Source organism: Cherax quadricarinatus, chromosome 17 (genome assembly GCF_038502225.1).
Source record: "Cherax quadricarinatus isolate ZL_2023a chromosome 17, ASM3850222v1, whole genome shotgun sequence".
Lineage (NCBI taxonomy): Eukaryota > Metazoa > Arthropoda > Malacostraca > Decapoda > Parastacidae > Cherax > Cherax quadricarinatus.
In genome coordinates, this window is record NC_091308.1 from 9,415,936 (window position 1) to 9,438,292 (window position 22,357).

The 22,357-nt window shown below is 42.7% G+C and overlaps 1 protein-coding gene across 4 annotated transcripts in view; it reads right to left on the minus strand.

The window, feature by feature from the left end:
• The window catches only part of LOC128686424 (inositol polyphosphate-4-phosphatase type I A), a 405,235-nt gene that overhangs the window by 110,805 nt on the left and 272,073 nt on the right, over positions 1–22,357 (minus strand). For 3 of the 4 annotated variants that reach the window (XM_053773340.2, XM_053773339.2, XM_070085792.1), the window contains 3 exons: positions 20,643–20,717; positions 10,013–10,165; positions 4,167–4,270 (listed from right to left, as the gene is read on the minus strand). In XM_053773340.2, the coding sequence (XP_053629315.2) occupies positions 4,167–4,270; positions 10,013–10,165; positions 20,643–20,717 (332 nt within the window). The remainder of the gene's footprint in view (positions 1–4,166; positions 4,271–10,012; positions 10,166–20,642; positions 20,718–22,357) is intronic. The other variant, XM_053773341.2, reaches the window with a different exon arrangement.

A 22,357-nucleotide genomic window follows, 5' to 3' on the forward strand; every position in this document is an offset into this window, starting at 1 on the left:
AAAACTATGGTTCCGCCCCACTACGTCATTTTCGGGCATTCCACAGCCTGACTATTATGACTAAAAAATACTTCCTAACACCCCTTTGATTCATCTGATTTTCAACTTCCAATTGTACCCTGGCTGTGTCCTTCTCTGGAACATCCTGCCTTTTGTCCACCTGTCTATTCCATGAAGATTTTATATGTCGTTATATTTTCCCCCCTTGCCCTAAAACCAGGCGATTTCTCAACCTTTTTTTTGGGGAAACCGAGCTCTGGGACTAGTTTTGTTGCAAACCTTGCTTTCTAATTTTTTGACGTTGACTAGGTGGATTCCAATGGTGCGAACCCAAAGGGGGGCCCAGAATGGTAAGAGTTTTAAACAAACCCTTATGATATGAACACATCCGGGGTTTTGGGCCCCATGCTGCAGAACTGATTAGGCGCCAGAAATGCCGTGATACCCCCCCCAGATTTTTTCCCCCTTGAGTGAGGTTTCGTTTTTTGGCCATCAAAATACATTGTGTCTGGGTCTTTGCCTTCCCCAATCTTCATGACTTGAGGCAGGGTTAAATTCAAATTAGTTGTTGCCAGGTTGTAGCTGCCAGGTCTCTTTTAGTCCTGTGATCTCATCCGAGGATTTTCCCCAAACTACATCATCTGCAAACAAGGCATTTTTTGAGTCTTTTCCCTTCCGTTATGTCGTTTCACATATCCCAAGATCAACTATGTAGTCGAAGCACAGAACCAAATGATCACTAGCTCCCAGGGGCCTTTCATACATGATACCCTCGATGTCCGAACTACTCAAGGTGAATACAAGGTCCAGCCTTGCTGGTTCATCCTCTCCTCTCTCTCTGGTAGTGTCTCTAACAAGTTGATGCATGAGGTTTTCCATTACCACATCCATCATCTTGGCTCTCCATGTTTCGGGACCCCCATGGGGCTCCAGGTTTTCCCAGTCAATCTCCTTGTGATTGAAATCACCCATAACTAGTAACTCTGCTCCCCCCATGTGTGCTCTCCTGGCCACCTCGGCTAGTGTGTCGATCATTGCTCTGTTGCTCTCATCGTATTCTTCTCTTGGCCTCCTGCAGTTCTGTGGTGGGTTGTACATTACTGCAATTATCACCTTATGTCCGTCAGACTGGATTGTTCCTACTAAGTAGTCCCTTTCGCCCATGCCATCCATTCCTTCCATGTTCTCAAAACCCCACTGGTTTTTAATGAGCAGTGCAACTCCTCCTCCCCCTCTCCTCCCTCTGTCTTTCCTGAGGATTTGATATCCGGATGGAAATATTGAATCTGTTATTATTCTGGTGAGTTTTGTTTCTGTGAGTGCTATTATGTCTGGGGATGTCTCCTTGACTCTTTCGTGCCACTCCTCATACTTGTTTGTTATTCCATCTGCATTTGTATACCACACCTTCAACTTCTTTTCTAAGACTGTGGCCTGGGAGGTATATTGGGGTTGGGGAAGTGGGAGACCTGGTAAGGAACTATGGGTTGTTGCTGTGGGGGTGGAGTTTGTAATGTAGTGGGTGGGGGCATTGGATGTGGTATGGGTGTTTTGATTTAGAGTGTTTGGTTGCACTGGGGTTGACCTGGTTGGGAGGCTTCTATAGGAAGTTGTGAGGGAGGCTGTATTTGATCTTCCTGGGTCTGGGATCTCCTGTCTGTCTTCTCCATCCCCTCTATTTCCTCCTTTCACCTCTGTACCATCTCTCTCAGTTTCTGCCTTTCTTCTTGTGTTCTGTCGCGGTCGAGATACACCTTCCTGTATGCTGACATGTCCCGTAATCGTGCTTTCTCCTGCAGGATCCTGGTCCGAGTCGCTTCTGCCTTGAAGGTCACTTTCACTGGCCGGGTTCATTTACTTACAAACCCCCCTATTCTCCGAAAATTTTCCAGCTGGGTCATATTGTCTTCTCCTATTGCTTTTATGATGCTTTCAATTGCTTTTTTTTCCCCTTGTTTTCTTGCTTCATATGTTTCCCCTTCAACTTCCTGGAGCCCATACACAAAGACTGACCTCACCCTTTCATTCTCCCACTGCATATCCCTGTGTATCCCCTCATTTAATTTGGTTTCCTCCACTGCAGCTTTCCTTTCTTCAGTTCCACTGGCTAATGTACTTGGGCTCAGTGGGATGTCCTTTTCCCTTCTCGGCTTTCCTTGGGCTCTGTTGTTGTCTGTTAGGTCCTCCACATAAAGCTTAGCTCTTTCATTTACTACAGTCTCCTCTGATAGAGCTTCTCCATGCAGTTGTGCCCCTTCTTTCCCTACAGTCCCCTTATTTGTGGCTGAGGTAGCAGTCTCTGTTGTCAATCCCAAAATGTTATTTAGTTCTTTAGGCTGTTTCAGATTTTTCAGTTCCTCTTCTAAATTCTGTATCCTAGCCTCTGCTGCTTTGACATGCACCTCCCACTTCCTGCTTTCCATATCTATCCTCTCTTCCATTCTCATGCTAAGTTCTTCTAGTTTCTTTTCCCATTCATGATCCCTTTTTATGAGCTCTGCTGCCCAATCTTCCTTTGCAGCTTCCTCCTCCTGTCCCTTGGTTTTTCTTGTTGCTCTCTGGCAACCCATTTTGTTTTATCCTGATTGCCTCAGAGTGGGAAACCTATGTAGTTCTGTATGTTAGGTTAGTAATGTGTATGTCAGAGTGTGGGGGGGGGAGGTAGTGGAGGAACTGTGGCTATGTGGGAGAGGATTGGGGAGTGGTGGGGAGGGGGAGGGTGAACGGGGGAGGGGAGGGTGAATGAGGGAGGGGAGGGATCAGGGGAAGTAGTGAGATGTCGGTGGTGAGGGGGGAGTGTATGAGTGAGTCTGGATATGTGTGTGTGTAATTATGTGTCGAATTATGTGTGGGTTTATTATGTGTCTGAAAAGTAGGTGGCTTGTGCTTGGAGTGTAATGTGGATTCTCAGTGGTCACTTGTGTCCACAACCTCTTGTGACCTGACTCCCACCCTCCTGGTACTTACACTCACCTACTTACAATGTTGCCTATGCCTGACCTGCCACCTGCCTTGTTCAATGGATTACCAATTGCTATTCCTTATTGAATACTTGAGTGCCTATTCTTTATCGTGCTATGAGAGTTAGACCATTCACAATCAGCTTGGCGGTTAATTGGAACCTGAACCCCACACCCAAACAACCACTCATAGGTGGATACAGTACTTGTAGTGCAGCTGTAGCAGCCTGTAGATTGTCCAGCTCGATGTGACGTCCTGGCGTAGATCCAGCTCGATGTACATCCTGGCATAGATCCACCTCAATTTCTTCTCATTAATAATGTACCCTGTTCACTGTATTTCTCTCACTGGTCACACGATTGTTTCACTTTATTATCTTTCTTGGGTGACACTTGACAACGTCGCCTTACCACCCTCACTAGCCTGCCCACTCTGCGCCACAACGTTTTTATTTTCTAGATCACTTACAAAATTGTGGCTCTCCCCACACTTATGTGGCTCAGGCAGATTAAAAATCACTTCTAGGATTGTTCACTACCCTGACACACTTAGCAACCCTTGCAGAACACTTGGGTAGCCCTCAAAAACACTTATATTCCCGGAGCACGGAAGGCGTGACTCGCGCGCTCGCTGTCCCTACTGTGTGTGTGTGTGCGCGCAGAGTAAAAAATGTGAATAGTATTATGTATGTTGAAGAAATTTAAACTTCGGAATCCCGACAGCTACTTCTACAAGCACATATCTACACTTCAGGATTATTCATGAATATGCTAAGAGTGGTACACAACTATTTTGAAAATTAAATCAGGTACTTTTACCCCGAGACAAATAAAACAGTTTTTCAAGATGACGCTAGGAAAATACGAATATAAAACGAGTACTACACTGAGAATGGAAATAATTTTTAGTGGAGAAAAAAAAATCAGTTCAGCAAACATCATTATGTCCGACGTTACGTCACCTACGTCACACTTTTTTGTGTTCATTATTCTTTAAAAATACTATGACTAAAATGCATTTTTAGTGTTCTTTAAGGTTTTCTTACACAAGTTTTATGGTAGCTGTCATAATTTTAAGGCATTTTATTCGGTTTATGTCAAAAACTGGGTTACGTCACGGCTCTTGGAACCAATTAATGATGCAGGGCAGGGTATGACTGTACTTTAAAATTGCATGCGTGTCAAATAATCTCAGGAGCTGCTTACTTGTAGTCTCATGTAAGCAAATGATGCCTGGTGGATGGCTGTTATCCATGAGTCTCTCTCACTCTGGCATAATGCTGCACAATGTTGTGTTCCTCCCTCAAACACTGCAACACAGAACAAATGTTATTATAGTGTCTACAGTATTTTTTTCTTCTATTTATTATCAAAAATATCTTTTTTATAATATTGTACTAAAATACGAAGTATTAAACCTGTGTGAGTTACTCAACATGGAATTAATATGAAAAATCTACACTTTGACATATAAAAACTATATACGTACGTACTTTCTTTGATAGGAACCATGGAAGGGTGACAACACTGGTATGTCATATCCATACCTACATTATTACTTACCTCTGAATGCCAGAAAGGTCTGGCATGCTTTATTCAGGCCTTGTGTGTTTCTGCTTAATAGTCGTCAGCAAAAAGATACTGCATCAGCCAAGACCTCCACAGCTTTAATCCAGTTAATATCCAGAAACAAGACACACAAACAGATTAAGTTGGAATCCAAGTCTCCCATGGACCCTATTGCAGAAAGTCATTTTTCATACCTCAAAATACAATTTTTGACTGTTGAACCATGGGGACCATACTGGAAACATATTAACAGCACTCAGAATAAGAAAGGCAGCTGTCAAATTAAGGCAAAATTCAAGTAGGTGTGATTCTGCTACAGAAACCTTACAAGTATAAGGTTAATTTTTTTTGGACACCAAAAGAATGTGCTGGGAACACAGTAAAAGAGGATCTCTGACTATAAATGTACCTGGACAGGCTGCAGGTTTATGAAGAGTGGAGAAGGGTGAAGAGGATCAGAGTACAGGCTCAGGGGGGATGGGAACAAAGGCAGCAAACCTTCCTCAAGAAAAAGGACTTAAGCATGAGCATTGTACCGAGCATATCACCTGAGACGTACATCACCTGAAAAACTGCTACAGTAAACAAGCATCTGGGGATCTAATCCAGGAGTCATTCACAACACTTTATGCAGCCTATGCCAAGCCCCATATTGGAGTATATAGCACCACTCTGAAACCCAAACCTGATCGAGAAAGCCAAGATTCTGGAGAAAGTGCAGAGGTTTGCAATGAGACTGGTTTCAGAGCTAAGGGGTATGTGATATGAGGAGAGTTTAAACGAGCTAAACTTCGCAACATTAGAGGAAAGAAGGACAAGGGAAGAATTGATAGGGTGGACAGGGACATATTGTTCGAGAGATAGGAAACAGAAACACGAGGGCACATCTGGAAGTTAAAAGCACAGCAATGTCAAAAGAATGCTAGTATTTCTTCAGTCTTAGGATGGTCAGAAAGTGAAAGTCCTGGACAGTTGAGTGGTAGGACAAGGTTCTCGAAGCAAGGAGAGAGTGCACCAAGTAGAAATCACTGAAAAGGCAGAGACAGGAGCAAGTTAAGATCTGACCCCTGCAACCACTTAGTGAGTCACACAACAGATGGCCCTTTGGCCCTGATCAACAACCAGTCTGCTGTAAGCCTAAAGATTTTGAAATTGGGGAGCCTATGAACATCAATGAGGTTCTTGCTGCACTCAAGATCTTGAAATCTTCTGCTCCTAGGCCTAACAGAATAACCCACAGTACGATGAAACCTATACTGGTGCAGGGACTATGCAAGATGTTTAACTTATGCTAACTCATGCTGTCACTACCAGCACTCTCACAGAAATAGGACAATACTCATACCTAAAGCACCCAACCCATTGTAGCTAAAGGATTACAGGCCAATCACCATGGCCTCTGCCACAGTCCAGCTGTTCAATAAGATTTTGGCTGCCAGAGAGACAAGTGACATAAGGCATCTTTCCCTGTCAGGAGGTGCACTGAGAACCTGCTCACAGGGATGTTGTTTGATGTGCTCCCTGATTGAGACCATGAACTCAACCATGCGACACATTTGGCATTCTTTGACATAGCAAAGGCCTTTGATAGTGTATCCCATCACACTATTGACTGATGTCTGGCAAGGAAGGGTATTCCATTGTCTGTCAGGATATTAATTATGTTGGGTTACAGTCGTGGTTCAACCGTCATCAGCCAAAAGGCAAGCTTTGAGAATGTTCAAATTACACGTGGATTGAAACAAGGAGATCCCTTATCAACAATTTTTTTAATCTGGTGATAAATGAGGTGATTACCAAAGCTAAGGAACTGGGGATAAGTGCGGATATGGGGAACAAAGTGCTTGCATTTGCTGACAATTCTGTGATTACAAAAATGCGTTCCAAGTTACAAAAGGTCACCGAAGTCGTGTGTGGTACCCTGGCCAGCAGTGGGCACGAAATTCATGCCAAAAAGTGCCGCTTGCTGAACCTAGAAGTTGATACGTATAGAAATTGTTTGTCAGAGATGGTTCCCTACTGGAAGATCTCAGAAACATCACTGAGGCCCCTTCTCCCAACCAAGTCACCAAAGAGGGTTTTCCTACCCCCACCATTACCGAATACTGAAACGCAACTACCGCCTAGTCTTCAAGCGTGTTCCAAACAGAACTTGGAAGGATATATTGCTAAGTATGCCACAGCATTCGTAAATGGCTCTTGCCACACGAAACCCCAGTTTTGTACTTTCATGTGCATGTTGCTGGCAGTGGCCTAGGTCTACCCGCAGCTGGAGAACACATGGTCTAGGGCAAAGGCCAGCATTGGGCTGGGCCCACCAGAATCACTAACTCTGAAGTAACCGATGACCAAGAGTGCTCCCGAGTATGGAACTAGAATATGTTCACTACCTACCCTCTACTTATCCACCAATGAGTGCCCTTGGGCACCATCCTCCTGAGTGGGAATAATTATGCCCATGTTATAAAGGTCAGAGTGTCTGCTTTGGTAACTCCATCTAAGACTTCTAGATGTACACATGGTGCCTCTGAGCTCTGCGACTCTTGTAATGCATCTAGGACACTAGGTTATGTCTCACAAAAAATGCCCTCGAGTACCTGAAGGTCAATGCAAAAGGCAAGATGAGATCTCCAAAATTACATGCGGGAGGATGCTCCAGCAGGGGTATGAGGTTGAGGAGGAGGCATGGGAGGTTGCTCCTGAGGGTGTATTGGTTTGAGAGGGAGGCATGTGAGGTTGCTGCAGCAGGGGTGTCAGGTTGAGCTTAAAGAGGCATGGGAGATTGCTACAGCGGTGGCGTCAGGTTGAGAGGGAGGCATGGGAGGTTGCTGCAGCAGGGGTGTCAGGTTGAGCTTAAAGAGGCATGGGAGATTGCTACAGCGGTGGCGTCAGGTTGAGAGGGAGGCATGGGAGGTTGCTGCAGCGGGGGTGTCAGGTTGAGAGGGAGGCATGGGAGGTTGCTGCAGCGGGGGTGTGAGGTTGAGAGGAAGACACAGGACCCCTTTAGAGGTTCCAATCGCAAGGCTCACATCATTGCTTGGAAAGGAAACGAGCAGAGTCGTCGCTAGGGTTGGTGTCGCCCGGGGCGGAATCTTTGGTGTCACCCGGGGTGGCATCTTTGGTGTCACCCCCCTTGAAATCCAAGGGCGGGGGGATAGGGGGAGTAAACTCCAGTTACATCACTGCTGCATGCCCAGTGACTAATGTTTAGCAATGAGAATGTTTAAGGACCATAAACCAAATTTTATTAATTATAAAATAAATAATCGTAGTAATATTGAGGAAACAGACTCAAATACCACTTTGAGAAACCATACCCCCGGCCGGGATTGAACCCGCGGTCATAGAGTCTCAAAACTCCAGCCCGTCTTGAGTCATACCACTTTGAGTATAGGAAACAGATCATACATTTATTCATCTTCAACAATGAAAAAAAAACTTGAAAAATAAAGAAAAATACTCGTTCTGATTTGACCTTGAGTACAGGTAACATCTCAATGAATCTGATATTTCATTTCCTTGCCTTCAATCCTGCAAAATCGTCTATCACATCATCAAAATCAATGATTTTTCCCTATATAGGCCTATTTGTACTCTGTAATTCTATAATAGGCTATACAGAAATGAAGGATTTTTCTCTTATGTTGCTGCAGCACGGTTTCGGTCATTAGTGTTACCTTCTTTAGAGGCTCTATGGTTTCACCCGGGACCCCCCCCCCTCCCCCCTTACGATGCCACTGGTCAGACGAGACCTATATTCTGGACATCCAGATCAAAGCAGACATGCCCAGAAGTGTGGGATACGATGTCCAGGCCATCACATATTGGGTCAAGGATAGAGCTGATGTAAGCTACGTCCAGTTACCCTGAATTGGAGAGGCAGGCGAGCCAGAGAGAGCGTGCATACTCGAAGGGATAGGGGTCTCCATCAGAGATATGGGGAACTGTTCGGTGAAGACCTGAGCTGGACACGTTTCCTTTATCAAATGCGGACTATGAGTATGGGGAGACAAGTATAGAATGACTGATGTATCCTGAGAACTGGCCAACGTGCGAGGGGAGAAGCCTTAGGTCATTCACCACTATTAGGGGTAGATATGACATTTTCTGGGGCTAATCCCAACATGGAAAAGGCTATTCGAACCTTCCGTGTCCCAGGGTGCTGTTAGGGGGGACAAACCATACTTAAGGTAATTATTTTTGTTTGCTTTTAGAATAAATACTTAGCCTAACCACCTATACTCATTTTCCTTATTATTATATTATTGCTTATCGTTAGTGTTTATTTCTAGGGTTTCTTACTATTATGGGAAGCGCTAAACCCGTAGGGATTATACAGCATTTGTGAGGGAGGGATGAAAGGTATTCAGACATAATTCAGGGAATCGGAGCACAGATCCAATTCCCTTGAGAGGTCTGGGGGCTTCACTTCCCTTCCCAGGGTAGCCGTGTTAACCCTATGGTCGGGTATGGCCGCTCATGAGAAAAGAGCAATGGTACTTCTACCCGCATGTCACCTGTGGCCTGCCAACTCAGAGTGGTAAAGAAAGATAGGGAAAATCAAATTATGTAATATATAAAGGGAGGTGCCACCTCCGGAACTGGATTGGCGACCCTCATCCTCAGAGAAAAGAATAAACTTTAGGGAAAATTCGAGATTCTTCCCGGAGCGTTTGAATATTTTCTTCTACCACCCCGTATATTCTATGTGAACTTTATTTAAAGACAAAATGCATATATGCATATATATATATATATATATATATATATATATATATATATATATATATATATATATATATATATATATATATATATATATATATATATATATAAATATTACATATAATACAAGGACAGATATGATCTAGTTCACTGTGGGTTTTCCATGGTTCTGCAACTGAAATATAGTTACCATATATTAAATGGTGCAATAACTTTTTCACCCAACAGAAAGCATTATACTACAAAATTTAAGATAAAAACAGCCTATGCAACACAATATAAAAAGAGTCTGTTCTCCAATTTAAACATTAGTCAGTTAACACAGTTACACAAGCAGGATTTTCAACATAGGTATACAGACGAATGAGAGATGAGACTGGACTACCGTGGAAGTGGGTACTTTACTGAGTAATGAACGCCATATTCATCTGGTGGACGGTAGCAAACTTATAACTTTATAAGTACCTATGTTATATGATAAAAACGCATGTTTTTTCACTTATCTTTCGACTATGTATATCAGTTTTTGTGTGTGTAACTACGTTATGTAACTAATTTACGAATCGGAGGACGGATTGATACAAGAACATGTGAGAGTGTACCTATGGACACAAACTGGAGATGATATACTGATAGCTGTTCTGCTTACAACCAGATCTGTGTTGCACCTCTGGGATGTAACTCTCCTCTTCTTTCTGATATGAACAGGCAAATGTTTTTTATTAGCACCAATTTTTGTTTTGAGCTGCTGTACTTACCAAGGTTAAAGGCAAATGGGGCTTCTGTGGAGTCATCTAACGTCACCTGGCAATTTTCCAGAACAATAACTCCAGCAGGCTCTGACCAGTGGTCTCTTGACTTGAAGTAAAAGAGTAGGTTGCCTCGCAGACGACACCATCTCTCTGTGCTCACTGTTAGAAAAATATGTGAGTAAATTTAATGATTTTTTAATTATATTTGGGAGAACAAGTTGTCAAAACAGGCAACAGGGCATTATAAAGCATCGCTAATTACATTTTCCCATTTAGTACATTCGTTTACATATTGCATAATACTATAATACAAATCTCTCTGTAGAACTGCATTTCCTTTTATAACATTTAAAGATCCTGTAAACTTAAAGACGAGGGTTGTTATCAGTAACTTATAGGAAAGCCTGGATAACAAGAATATACAAAACAATATATGCTAAGCTAACGATGATACTCATTAAGACCTTGTACTCTGTACACTGGAACATGAACAGCCCCTTTTAAACTTGACAGAATTGAAGATCTGGAGAATGTACAGAAAACTTATTAGTTCCAACACCTGAAGTTCCATAAACTTGACTCTGGAAAGCAAGTGAGAAAGATGTACATATAATTTATACCAGGAAAATTCTGGCTGAATTTGTAATTAACCTGTACACTGAAATTACTCCCTATGAAAGCAAGCGAAAGACTAGGCATAAGACCTCCAATAAAGAGGCTGGGATGCAATAAGTGTATGACGACCAAGACTTGTCAACACCCTCCCTTCATACCATAAAAGGGATTACCCCTTGTTGTATGAAGTAAAACAAATCACGATCAACTAGGCTGTGGTATTCACGTTGGACTGCATGCTATAAGCAATAACATAATTGATCAGATCATCAAAGAGGCCTAGTCTGTGGTCGGGCAGCGGTGACGATTCCCGTACAAATAATAATGACAGAATACACTTAATGACCATTACACTTAACATCAATATTTCTGTACATTTAATTATCAATATCTGTCACAATTCACTACTCTTTCATGGTAATGAATTATCATAAAACACTTCACACTGTCTCCATACATTACTGGTGCTTCCTCCTTGATAGTGTCCTTCCTCACTGGTGACTAGTTGCTCCTAGAACCTGGCCCTTGTTATCATACACAAGCATTAAAAATTTAAAGCCGATCAAATGAGGCCTTCACGAGTTAAGAGCGAAATATAAACGAAACGTTAGAGGAAAAAAAATCAGGCAGCTATTTAAAGGTCCCCTTTTGGGGACACCTAGGCTAGGTGCTGTTGGTTTATCATCAGGAAGAATCCCTAGACACAAATCCTGATCACATAATAAACTCAATAGCTCTTTAACCCTTTCACTGTCTCATCCACTGATTTATGTCATTGATGCCAGCGTCATCCGAATAGATATACGCATAAATTCTAGTGGCCTCAAATTTGGCGCGATGAGGTCCGGTAGGCCTAGCCATGAGGTAACTGGTCTGCGTGGTCAGTGTGCAGAGTATTAAAAAAATTAAGAGCCGCCGTAATGCATTGCGGGAATGTCATCTTAGTATACCATCACCATGCTGCACGAATACGAAGACGTCAATGGATATTATTCCTTAGTGACGGTTCCAACAATGAGGATCACAGAACCAAGAATGAGTTATCTGGTTTCCAACATTTAGTAATGGAAAGTGATGCAAGGGATGCTGGAAATAACGCTGAAAATCCTAATGATCTGCAACCATCTACGTCTGGAGTTGGTCAGTCTGTAACGTGTCCACCACACCGTAAACGAAAGCAGATATTCTCCCTTGGCTTAGGCACAGATATGAGTAATGGTTATGATAGTGATGTGAACTTTGATATTCTAGAAACTGATGATCAGCCAAGTGATAATGACAATAATTATTCACTCTGTGACGTGTCAATATATATGGCGCAGCACATTGTTTAATAGTTTGCCCCCCCCCCAAAGGGATGTAGTACATCACAGGACTCAACACCGGCGATAGAGATAATGAGAATGATTGTGCATTCATTAGCATGGGTAGTGGGCCGTAGGCATTGCCAGCACCACATGCAGGAGTGGCTGATAGGAGAGGGAGGTGAGAGGCGCGAGTGCCAGCTCAAGCTGGAAGTCATACCCTACAAATCACACCTTGGACTCCAGGCCGCCTTTACCACACACACATCACCAGTCACAAAGATCCATCAATCAACCTTCAGACCGCATCTGGGACATGTAGGAGGCTGCAGATTTTTTGCCCAGTCCCCATCAATTTGACGATACAGTGGAAACCAGCCCAACTGTACCCTTAGGAATAATGCCAATGAACCTTAATTCTTTGTATTGTATTTCGATGAGTCTCTGATGTAAATGATAGTGAGGGTAACCAACAGATACTTCCAGTATACAATGCCAAACACGTTGGTTTCCCTACAATCATGGCTACTCCAGTGGAAAGACAAAACTGCAGTTGAGACGTATCTCGTCTTTGCCACAATAATGCTCATGTTACGGGCATAAGCACAGTATTGCATCATAGTGATCGACCACTGTATTCAGTGATCTCATCCCCATCAAGAGATTTCTCATGCTGCTATATATTCTACACTTCTCAGACAAGACGGAGCCCCACAGAAGTGATATGTTATACAAGATTAGGGGTGTTTTTATGTATCTCAAACAAAAGTTCACTAAGTATTTTGATCTTGTTCAAAGCCTGACTATCATTAAAGTAGTATATACCAACCAAGAGGGAACGTTTTGGTATCAAGCTGTTCGTGTTGTGTGGTTGTGTAACTGGACTGGTACCGGATCTCAATGTGTATACAGGAAGACAGACAATGAAAGATGCCAGGAGGTTATTGGGAACCTCAGGTTATATGATGAGAAAAACGATGGGACCATATCTTGGTGAGCGACATATATTATACACGGATAACTGGTACACAAGTCCTTTACTCAGCAATTTCCTGCATGTGATCATGACTGAAGTCGTGTGGTACAGTGCGTGGAACACACAAACATGCCCAGGTATAACGCAGGTATTGGTACCGACGAGGTGCAGGCATTTCATGCCAATGATATCACGGAATTTCGGTGGCATGACAAACGTGATATGACATTGTTGACAAAGATCTACCAGCACGACATGAAAGACACAGGAAAGGTGAATAGAAACACAAATGAACTCATTGTGAGACCAGCTGCTGTCATGGAATATTCCGCCAATATGCGTTTGGTGGACAGATGTGACATGCAGATAGAGTTTGCTGTGTCCGCAAGAGATACAAGTGGTACATGAAACTTTTATTCCATGCTATGGGCATTACAATGTTGAATGCATACAATATGTACCACATCAAGACGGGCAACAGACTGCCATGCGCACTATACTGTCAGACAAATAATACAGAAATATCAGAACAACACATGCGCCACCGAGCTGATCACCAAATACCCTCTTGTTTGAATTTCATGATCACTTCTTAACTAGACTTTTAAAGACAAGAAGAAGTGGGCTCAGAAGAGATGTTATATCTGTGAAAGCACGAGGCACCCAGCAAAGAGCAGGGACATGCGCTTTATGTGCAGAGAAAACACCGTTGATGGAGCTGTGTTTCAGGGACTTCCACAGACTAACAGTTCTAGGAACATGGCCAGTGCCTGTTAATGTGTGTATGTTAGAACAGTAGTAATGTGAAAAATTTGGACATGTGCGTGTGTTTACGTTGTTTTACAAAGAATGTACTGATGACACTGAGTACGGGTACTATGTAGTATACAATGGGTGGCCATACGTATATTATGAATGATATGGGTCTCATGGTCTACAACAAATACTGGAAAACATGCAAAAAAATAGAAAACACCCCGAATAAAGTGTATATAATTATAAATAGCATCGTAGCAATCGTACACAACAGCTCAATCGTAATGAGCAAGTACTGTACCCAGCACATTGTGTTACAGCGTTCACAACGATGTGAAGTGACGCCCATGACGACTACATGGATACCATCATATAAGTAATACAATGAGGCAAAATTAATAATTATTAAATTAAATTCATAGTTTTTAATATTAAAGTTTCTATTAACACATTTATAAGATTTTCGCCTGACTATATACATAGAATTTAATTAAGGGCTGGAAAACATTAGGGACGTGTTTCCATAAGACGCCTGCCGTCCATGTTCACCTATCAGTATACAATGGGCACCTGGGTGTTAGTCGACTGGTGTGGGTCGCATCATGGAGCAAAACTGACCTAATTTGCCCGAAATGCTCAGCATAACAAGTGGCTTTCTATATAGTAGTGTGTCATTGATGTCAGCTAGGACTGTATACCTTGTAGATGTACTTGTAGTAAATAAAGATATTATTATTATTATTTATTAACAGCAGTTTATGAGTCTGGCTTAAGTAGTCGCCACCTGTGGCTCAATTCTTGCTACCCCTCAAGGGAGGCTCCTTGACGCTGGTGAGGGGCTCTTGATCTAGGAAATTGAATCTATGCTCCAGTTCAGTGAATTAAGCCTGAATACCTTCCACCCCCTCCCCACAGGCGCTGTATAATCCTACGGGTTTAGCGCTTCCCCATGATTATAATATCGTCATGGCTGCCAGTAAGGTTGCTAACACCATGAGCCTACCTCTCTCATTTTTTTAATTAACTGGGGCTTATGCAGTGGAACCTTGCTCTTTTAATGGCATGGTAATGCAACACCACTTTACATGAATTAATAATTCTATAACAGAATGAAATCACCGTTATTATGGCAATAAGGCAAAGACTTAATATGCAAAGAAAATTTATAGGCATAAAACGTGATATAAATTAGAGACTTGAAAACACTGAATCAGTGTTTATATGTATTGATAATTCTAAAATATTTTCCACAATGACTTTCTGAAGAGTCAAATCATTCACGTTGTAACGTGGAGAATCCAATTTACGTTATAGATGAACGTGACTAAGTCTATTAAATACTGCTACACAACTACGAAGCAGATGACGACCGGACGAACACACATATGTGGAGGATATCTTATGTGTGTGCACTTGAGTGACTCTTAAGTGATGTCAGTCTAGGTGACAGAGTTGGCTCTGTCACCTAGACTCTGCCAGCATCCCCACAGATCACCCCACTCTTTATCCCCACGGATCACGTGTGGGGTGATCATTTCCCCCACACGTGGATGTCATATTAGGTACACTGGACATTGTACACTTATAAATTCCGATGTCCTTAATGACACCTGGTCCATTACCAAGCAGAGTAATCCAGCACACTTAAATCAATGAATGGAGTGTAGATTAACAGGTGGGTGCTTACACGGAGAGTGGCAAATGACATTTCGACCAGCTCTGGGACTGACTCCCACAATGCTCTATAGTCAAATATACACTTCAATAAATTCCCTATCCACCTTGCACAAGATTATGAATTACAATCTACTTGGTAAACAAGGTGGAGAGAAAAAGACTCACGTGCTCCCGGGTCTGTCTCTACCTGGGTATTTGTTGCGTGGTACTTAAGACATCAGCACAGGACATCCATTAACTTCTGTCCGGCTAAATGATGAGCGATCACCGTATCTCAATGTCACCAAATCACTTCAGTTGGCACTCGGCCTAACCAATGCGCCGGCACTTCCTACGAGATCAGTCCACTTTCCTGAGTGTGAACGCCAGCTTAAGTCCAGAAGTCCACTAAATCACTTAAATGAGTCAATATACTCTCTTACTTCAGTGCTTGAATAGACGTTCGAACCCAAATCAGAGGTTGGGGAAATATTAACTTCGCCTCCTATGGCCTCTACTCCTGTTCGATTCACCGGCACAGTCTCGGCCTGGGTCTTGTCCATGTTGTTATCCGGCGACCTCTACTGTCCTGGCAAGTGAGGGGAAAGACGCTAACTCTCTCCCCTATGCCCCCTCTGGGTAGAGAGGTGTTACCGTTACAGTGATTCAACTTCACAGTTATCTAGAGATAAGCGGCTTCAGTCGGTGGAATAAATTCCACCACAATATATACACATTTATTAAATGATTCAGAGATGCATCAAAATGAATTGCAAACATTTTTCACATTTTTATATACATGAAAACACTTATGTACAAATGAGCACTTAATGAACTCATTTATACTATAACCAAATGCAAGTTTAGTCATGATGAAGAGAGAAAATGCTCCTCTTGTAGAAGGTTGAGTGCACTTGAGCAAGCTCGCGTTGAGTGAAAAGGCAAACAGGAGATATTAGTGCTACAAAGCCAGAGAAGGAAGCAGGAAGCACCACCACCACCACCAACCATTACCACATCTACTAATACTACTATTACTACAGTCACTACGCCCTTCCACTGGGATGCTCAATGCTGGTGAAGGGCTCTCGATCCAAGGAATGGAGCTACCTTCCATTTCCTCGGATCAAGCCTGATTATCCCCATAAGACCTTTACAGGTTTAGCACTTTTCCGTGAATTTATTATTAGTTACTACTGCCACTACGAACAATTGCTACCACCATCAAAACAACAACCTAAGGCGGGAAGAAACATCCATACTGCAACCACTACTAGCCACCACCATAAGATACACACCACAAAGGTTCTACAACCACTACTACTATTGCCACTACTAACCATCACCAGAAAAGAGCAACAACATTTATGTTTGAGGGACTGGGGTGAATATCTCTATATATGCATGTACAGTGTGTGTGTGTGTGTGTGTGTGTGTGTGTGTGTGTGTGTGTGTGTGTGTGTGTGTGTGTGTGTGTGTGTGTGTGTGTGTGTGTGTGTGTGTGTGTGTGTGTGTGAGAGAATGTGTATGTATGTATGTATGTATTTACAATAATCGAGTCATATGTCCTGACCTCTTGCTCTCTCTCTCTCTCTCTCTCTCTCTCTCAACTCCACTTTATATACGGCGTTCGCTTCTATCACTTTCACATCAGTTCTTTCCGCTTCTCTGCTTCTCCGAGACTGAAAACATACTTCTTAACATTTCTGTTAATCATCTGTGTTATAAGCTTCCATCTACCTATTTCCTTTGCACATGGTCCTCGCATTCAAACTCTGTCCCTACATGTCCTATTAATTCCTCTGTATCTTTTACGGCACAATAATATCTTCCCTATTCATCTTCTCTTCTATAATCATCAGACTAAGCTCCTTCAGTCTTTTTTTTTTTTCATAGTGCATACCCTCCCCTCACTGGAACCAGCCTGGTTGCAAATCTTATTAACTTTTCATCACTTGCAGATGCGTCTGTTCTCTCAAAACCATAATCATATTATCTTAAGACATACAATTTGGTTACAAACAGTAGTAGTCAATACCGATAGTTGTGGGACTCAATTTTTCGTACACGTCCATCCTGGCAGTTTCCCCGATATGGTCACTGTTCTGTCTTTAAAGTGCTCCTCAATCCACTGAAAGTCTTTCCTTTACAACCCGGGTGGTTGTTCTAGCCTGGTTAACGTATCTTACAACTCCAGTAGGTTCATGAGAGGATCTTGCACGGCTGAATCCCTGTTGGTTTTCACTGACGAAGCAGTTCCTCTCCAGGTGTCCCCAGTATTCCCTTGATAAATTTCTCCATTACTATAGACATAGAACAAGAGATTGATACCAGCCTGTAGTTCAGTGCAGCTGTCTGGTGGTAGTTCCGTCTCCCGCAGAAGTTCCGTTCCTTCCCTCATTATGGAGAAGACCCGAGCCGGGACAAGACCGGCGAACCTACTACAGTTCCCTCATTACACATCAGAGTACGTTGTTAGGTACCATAGGTTTTGCTGTGTCTAGTTCCATTAATATTTTCTTCACTTTCTCTACTGTTCTGTGGATGTCTTCGAGTGTGAGTTAACTTGCTCTGGCTATGCTCATTGAGGTCATTTCTCGTTTCTCTAAGAATACCTTTCTAAATTTTCTATATAGATTCTCGTATACCTCCGTGTCTTCGGTATTCATCTTCAGCCTTCTCGCTTGTTAATATTTAGCCTTTTATACTTTATCCTTTAAGAAGAGAAGGATACATCATAATTTCTACCCAGGAAATCAAGTAATGACTCTCCAAATCTACAAAATGAAAATACTCCCGATGAGTGGGAGGCTTGGTAGATACTGCAAGTGAGAAACTGGTGTAACACGTGCACCATCATAACCGACTGCCGGAGTGAGACATATGAGTGGATATGTAGAATAAAGCTAACAGAAAGCAGAGGTGTCATAAGCACAATATGACTACTACATGAACATCAGTAAATGAAAACTTTTCAACCTTTTACCAGCAGATATTGTGGAACAAAGGTGGAAATTTCCAAGAAAAAACTGAATCAGTTCGTTGTAGAAAGTGCCAGATCAGTAAAGACTGGCAGAAGTATGAGAGTAGAACTCTCAATACCAGCTGCAGGTATTGGTGTTTCTGTAGGGAACTGAGGGGCTTAGGCAGAACATGGGGTTAGTGTGGGACATGATGTTCAGCAAGATATATGAGGGTAGGGATAGTGATGGGAGGTATTAGACTTGCATATACGTAACGTGAAGAGTCCCTAAATGATAGTGAGGAGTCCTCAGGGGTCACAGGTAAGGAGTCCTCAGGGGTCACAGGAGAGGAATCCTCAGGGGTCACAGGTGAGGAGTCCTCAGGGGTCACAGGTGAGGAGTCCTCAGGGGTCAAAGGTGAGGAGTCCTCAGGGCTCACAGGTGAGGAGTCCTCAGGGCTCACAGGTGAGGAGTCCTCAGGGCTCACAGGTGAGGAGTCCTCAGGGTTCACAGATGAGGAGTCCTCAGGGCTCACAGGTGAGGAGTCCTCAGGGTTCACAGATGAGGAGTCCTCAGGGGTCACAGGTGGGGAGTCCTCAGGGGTCACAGGTTAGCAGGGTACTTGTGATGTTTCTATAACCAATTTCTAGAACTTTTCTACCCCTAACAGCCCGGTTTTCCCCAAGCTTCCTTGAGTGACTGTTCAAGGTGGCAGTGGCCCGTATAGCCATCACAGCCTTTTATTATACTCCATATTGCAAATATTCACGTTGTAGCCTATTACGCAGCACCAAATTGGCGTCTCAACACCTATATAAAAGTTATATATGATGTTAGTGTTACTGATTTGTAATTTTCTTTATAGTTCTGCTGATTCTTGAATTTCATTTGAATATAACCTCTTATAACAAACAGTGCTCAGTGAAAATGGTGCTTTCTTTACAGCTACCAAATTCTTGGAATTAGGCCCAAGTGCTCCGTGTATGGGCATGTTATCTATGTCTTTTCTAAGTCTGGAAGATTTATGTTAATGTCAGATATATAATTTGTAGTGTGGGCAAGTTATTGAAGAAATAATCTGGATCTTCAATTATGGTATCGACTAGGTTGCTGAACACTGATTCATAACGTTCTTTATGGATTTCCCTCTCATTTCTTTGTTGCTCTTGTATATGGATCTCCTTTGAGTAGTGGACCAATATCCAGAGGTTCTTGACTTGGATTTTGCTTAGGTGAAAAATATATTTAGTATATTTCCAAATTTCTGAATGACATTTTCTTGTGTTTTATATCTGCAATGTATCAGAATAATTTTTTCCGGCGTATTTGTGGTTTTTTTTGAGCACTTAAGTAGTTTTTTTTCCATCTTCCGTAAGGTCTTGTAGGCTTCTACACTGAATTTTTCCATACACTGTCCAGGGTTACGAGCGTTGAGGACGGTTTCTCAGGGAATGTTTGTTAGTTCAGTGCTCATTTCATAGCAAACAATTCTTGGATTGTTGAAATAAAATGTTCTAAGCCTCTTCTCCCGCTAGCTATCTTCTAGATTATCTACACATTGTATTTGTTTTCGCTTCAATGAGGTTGGTACGTTTCAATGTACAGGGTTGTGCTGAAGGGATATTTGGTAGCATGGAGCATGAGAGGATGATAAAATCAGGAGGGAATTTTAGGATAAAGTAGTGACGTTTTTGACTCATGAAAGGATGGGGTAGGGATTAATAGTGCTGATGATTAACGGGAGTGGAGTGGGGTTGTAGTGGTGTAGTGAGGGTTGGAGGTGATTGCTGAAAGAGACGGGGAAACATGTGAGGAAATAGAAGGGGTAAGAATATAGATGAAGGGGGTAGAGGGAACGAGATGAAGGCGAGAAAAGAGGTGGGACTCAAGACTGGGTTATTTTACTACTCAGGTATGTTTTCCTGTGCTATCCTATCTCCTACTTCCCATTCCTTTTTCATCTTTCCCTTTCTGTTACTCACCTTGGTTCTCTAACACGTCTTATCTCTTGGTTTGGTTTTCTTTTCAGTATCAGTTTTTGCCTCATAAAACGAAGTTTTAGGAGACACCACCTATTCTTCATGTGTCAAGGAGAGTGCAGCATTTGTAAAGCGATGTAGTGTTCAAACAATAGCTGGGATGTGTGTGAAGGGTAGAGTGAAGCATACGTGTGGTGTGAGGGGTACAGTGTAGCACCATACCTGGGGTGTGAGGGGTACAGTGTAGCACCATACCTGGGGGTGTGAGTGAAAGGCAGTGTAGCACCATACCTGGGGTGTGAGGGTACAATGTAGCACCATACCTGCGGTGTGAGGGTACAATGTAGCACCATACCTGCGGTGTGAGGGTACAATGTAGCACCATACCTGGGGTGTGAGGCGCGACACAGCTTAACTCCCTCAACGGAGCCTTCTTCCTCCTGGCCAGCACTCCGTCACCGCCTGCAAAGACCCACACATTCCGAGTCACTCAACTTCCGCTCTGGCCGTCCCTCAATCCTGCAACACACACCAAACACACACACACACACACACACACACACACACACACACACACACACACACACACACACACACACACACGAAGGCCTATATTAGCAACTAGACAAGTACTGGATGAACACACACTTGCAACAAGACAAGTCTCGTATAGAGGCAAGACTTGCCGTCGAGTATGGCGAAGAGATACTATGTGCAGAGCAAACCTTTATTAAACTGAGCTTTATCAGACTTGATAAAGCTCTGTTTAGAGCTTAACATAGTCTTTACATAAAGGTTTGCTATTTACATATTGTCTCTCAAATAACAAGTGGACCCTTTGCCCACCCAGTGGTGAGGTGTGCACTCTGATATACACCAGGTGCACGACCCACCCAGCACACCACTGATGGTGCACATCTGTTGATTTTCTCTACATACCTCACACACATCTAGGTCCCAAGACTCATTATTTACAACTCTTGCACAAAACTACACCCATTATCATCGTTTTCAGGTGTACACATGCAAACATGTTTCCCTGAAGCCTAAGGGGTTACAATGCCTTGGATGACCACGGCCAGCCAGTTCAGTACACGAATCCCGTCAATGTGGCCCGAACACTACAATAATGTATTCGATTCCACACAGCCACTTCAAGTGCAAGTACCTGAGACTTGACTAACCAATACACACATGTGGAGAGTAGCGACCACCCTCCTCTACAGCCAAACGGAGGGTGGGGGAACTACGCTATTGTTTGCATCTTATTGAACGTTCACTCTGGATTAATCAATGTTATATATCAGATGTGTAGCTATCTTAACAACAGCTGAAACTTCCTAGGACCACTTGCTTGTCAGTACTACTTGCTTTGTCAGTACCATCGACTTATCTGTACCACTTGCTTGTCTGTACCATATGATTGCATGGACCACTTGCTTGTCTGTACCACATGATTGCATGGACCACTTGCTTGCCTGTACCACCTGGTTGTCTGTACCACATGACTGCATGGACCACTTGCTTGTCTGTACCACTTGACTGTCTGTACCACTTGCTCGTATGTACCACTTGTTCACACAGACCACTTACAAAACATTGTTTAACTATCTTCCCGAATGGAATTACCAAGGAGAAAATAAAAAAGAAGCCGATTTGTTGACTGCGCACTTCTGAAGTACAGATGTTATGAAACGGCTCATTTTTAAATTTATGAATAAAAAAAACCCTGAATGTTCTGGGAATGAGTGAAACAAAGATGAAGGAGTTAAGGACTTAAGTATATCAAAGAGATTAAGATGGTGTGCTGTAATGCTGACTAAACAACTGTAATAAGGTAATTATTGTTTATACAGCAGGAGGTGAGAAGAGTGCAGAAAGTCAGAGAGGCTGGTAGAACACAAGCTACAATAGTGTCAGCAGTTAACTGAGCAGCGTAAATTAATGAATGAAGAAAAAAGAAACACTGTTAGTGAGAGGTACGAAAAATGTTGAAGAGTTGGTTAAAGTGACAGTGATCACGACAGTGGAAAGAGAGAAAAAGTTGGTATACGAAAGTTTTACACTATAAAAATGACAGAAGACCGACACTATGAAGACGA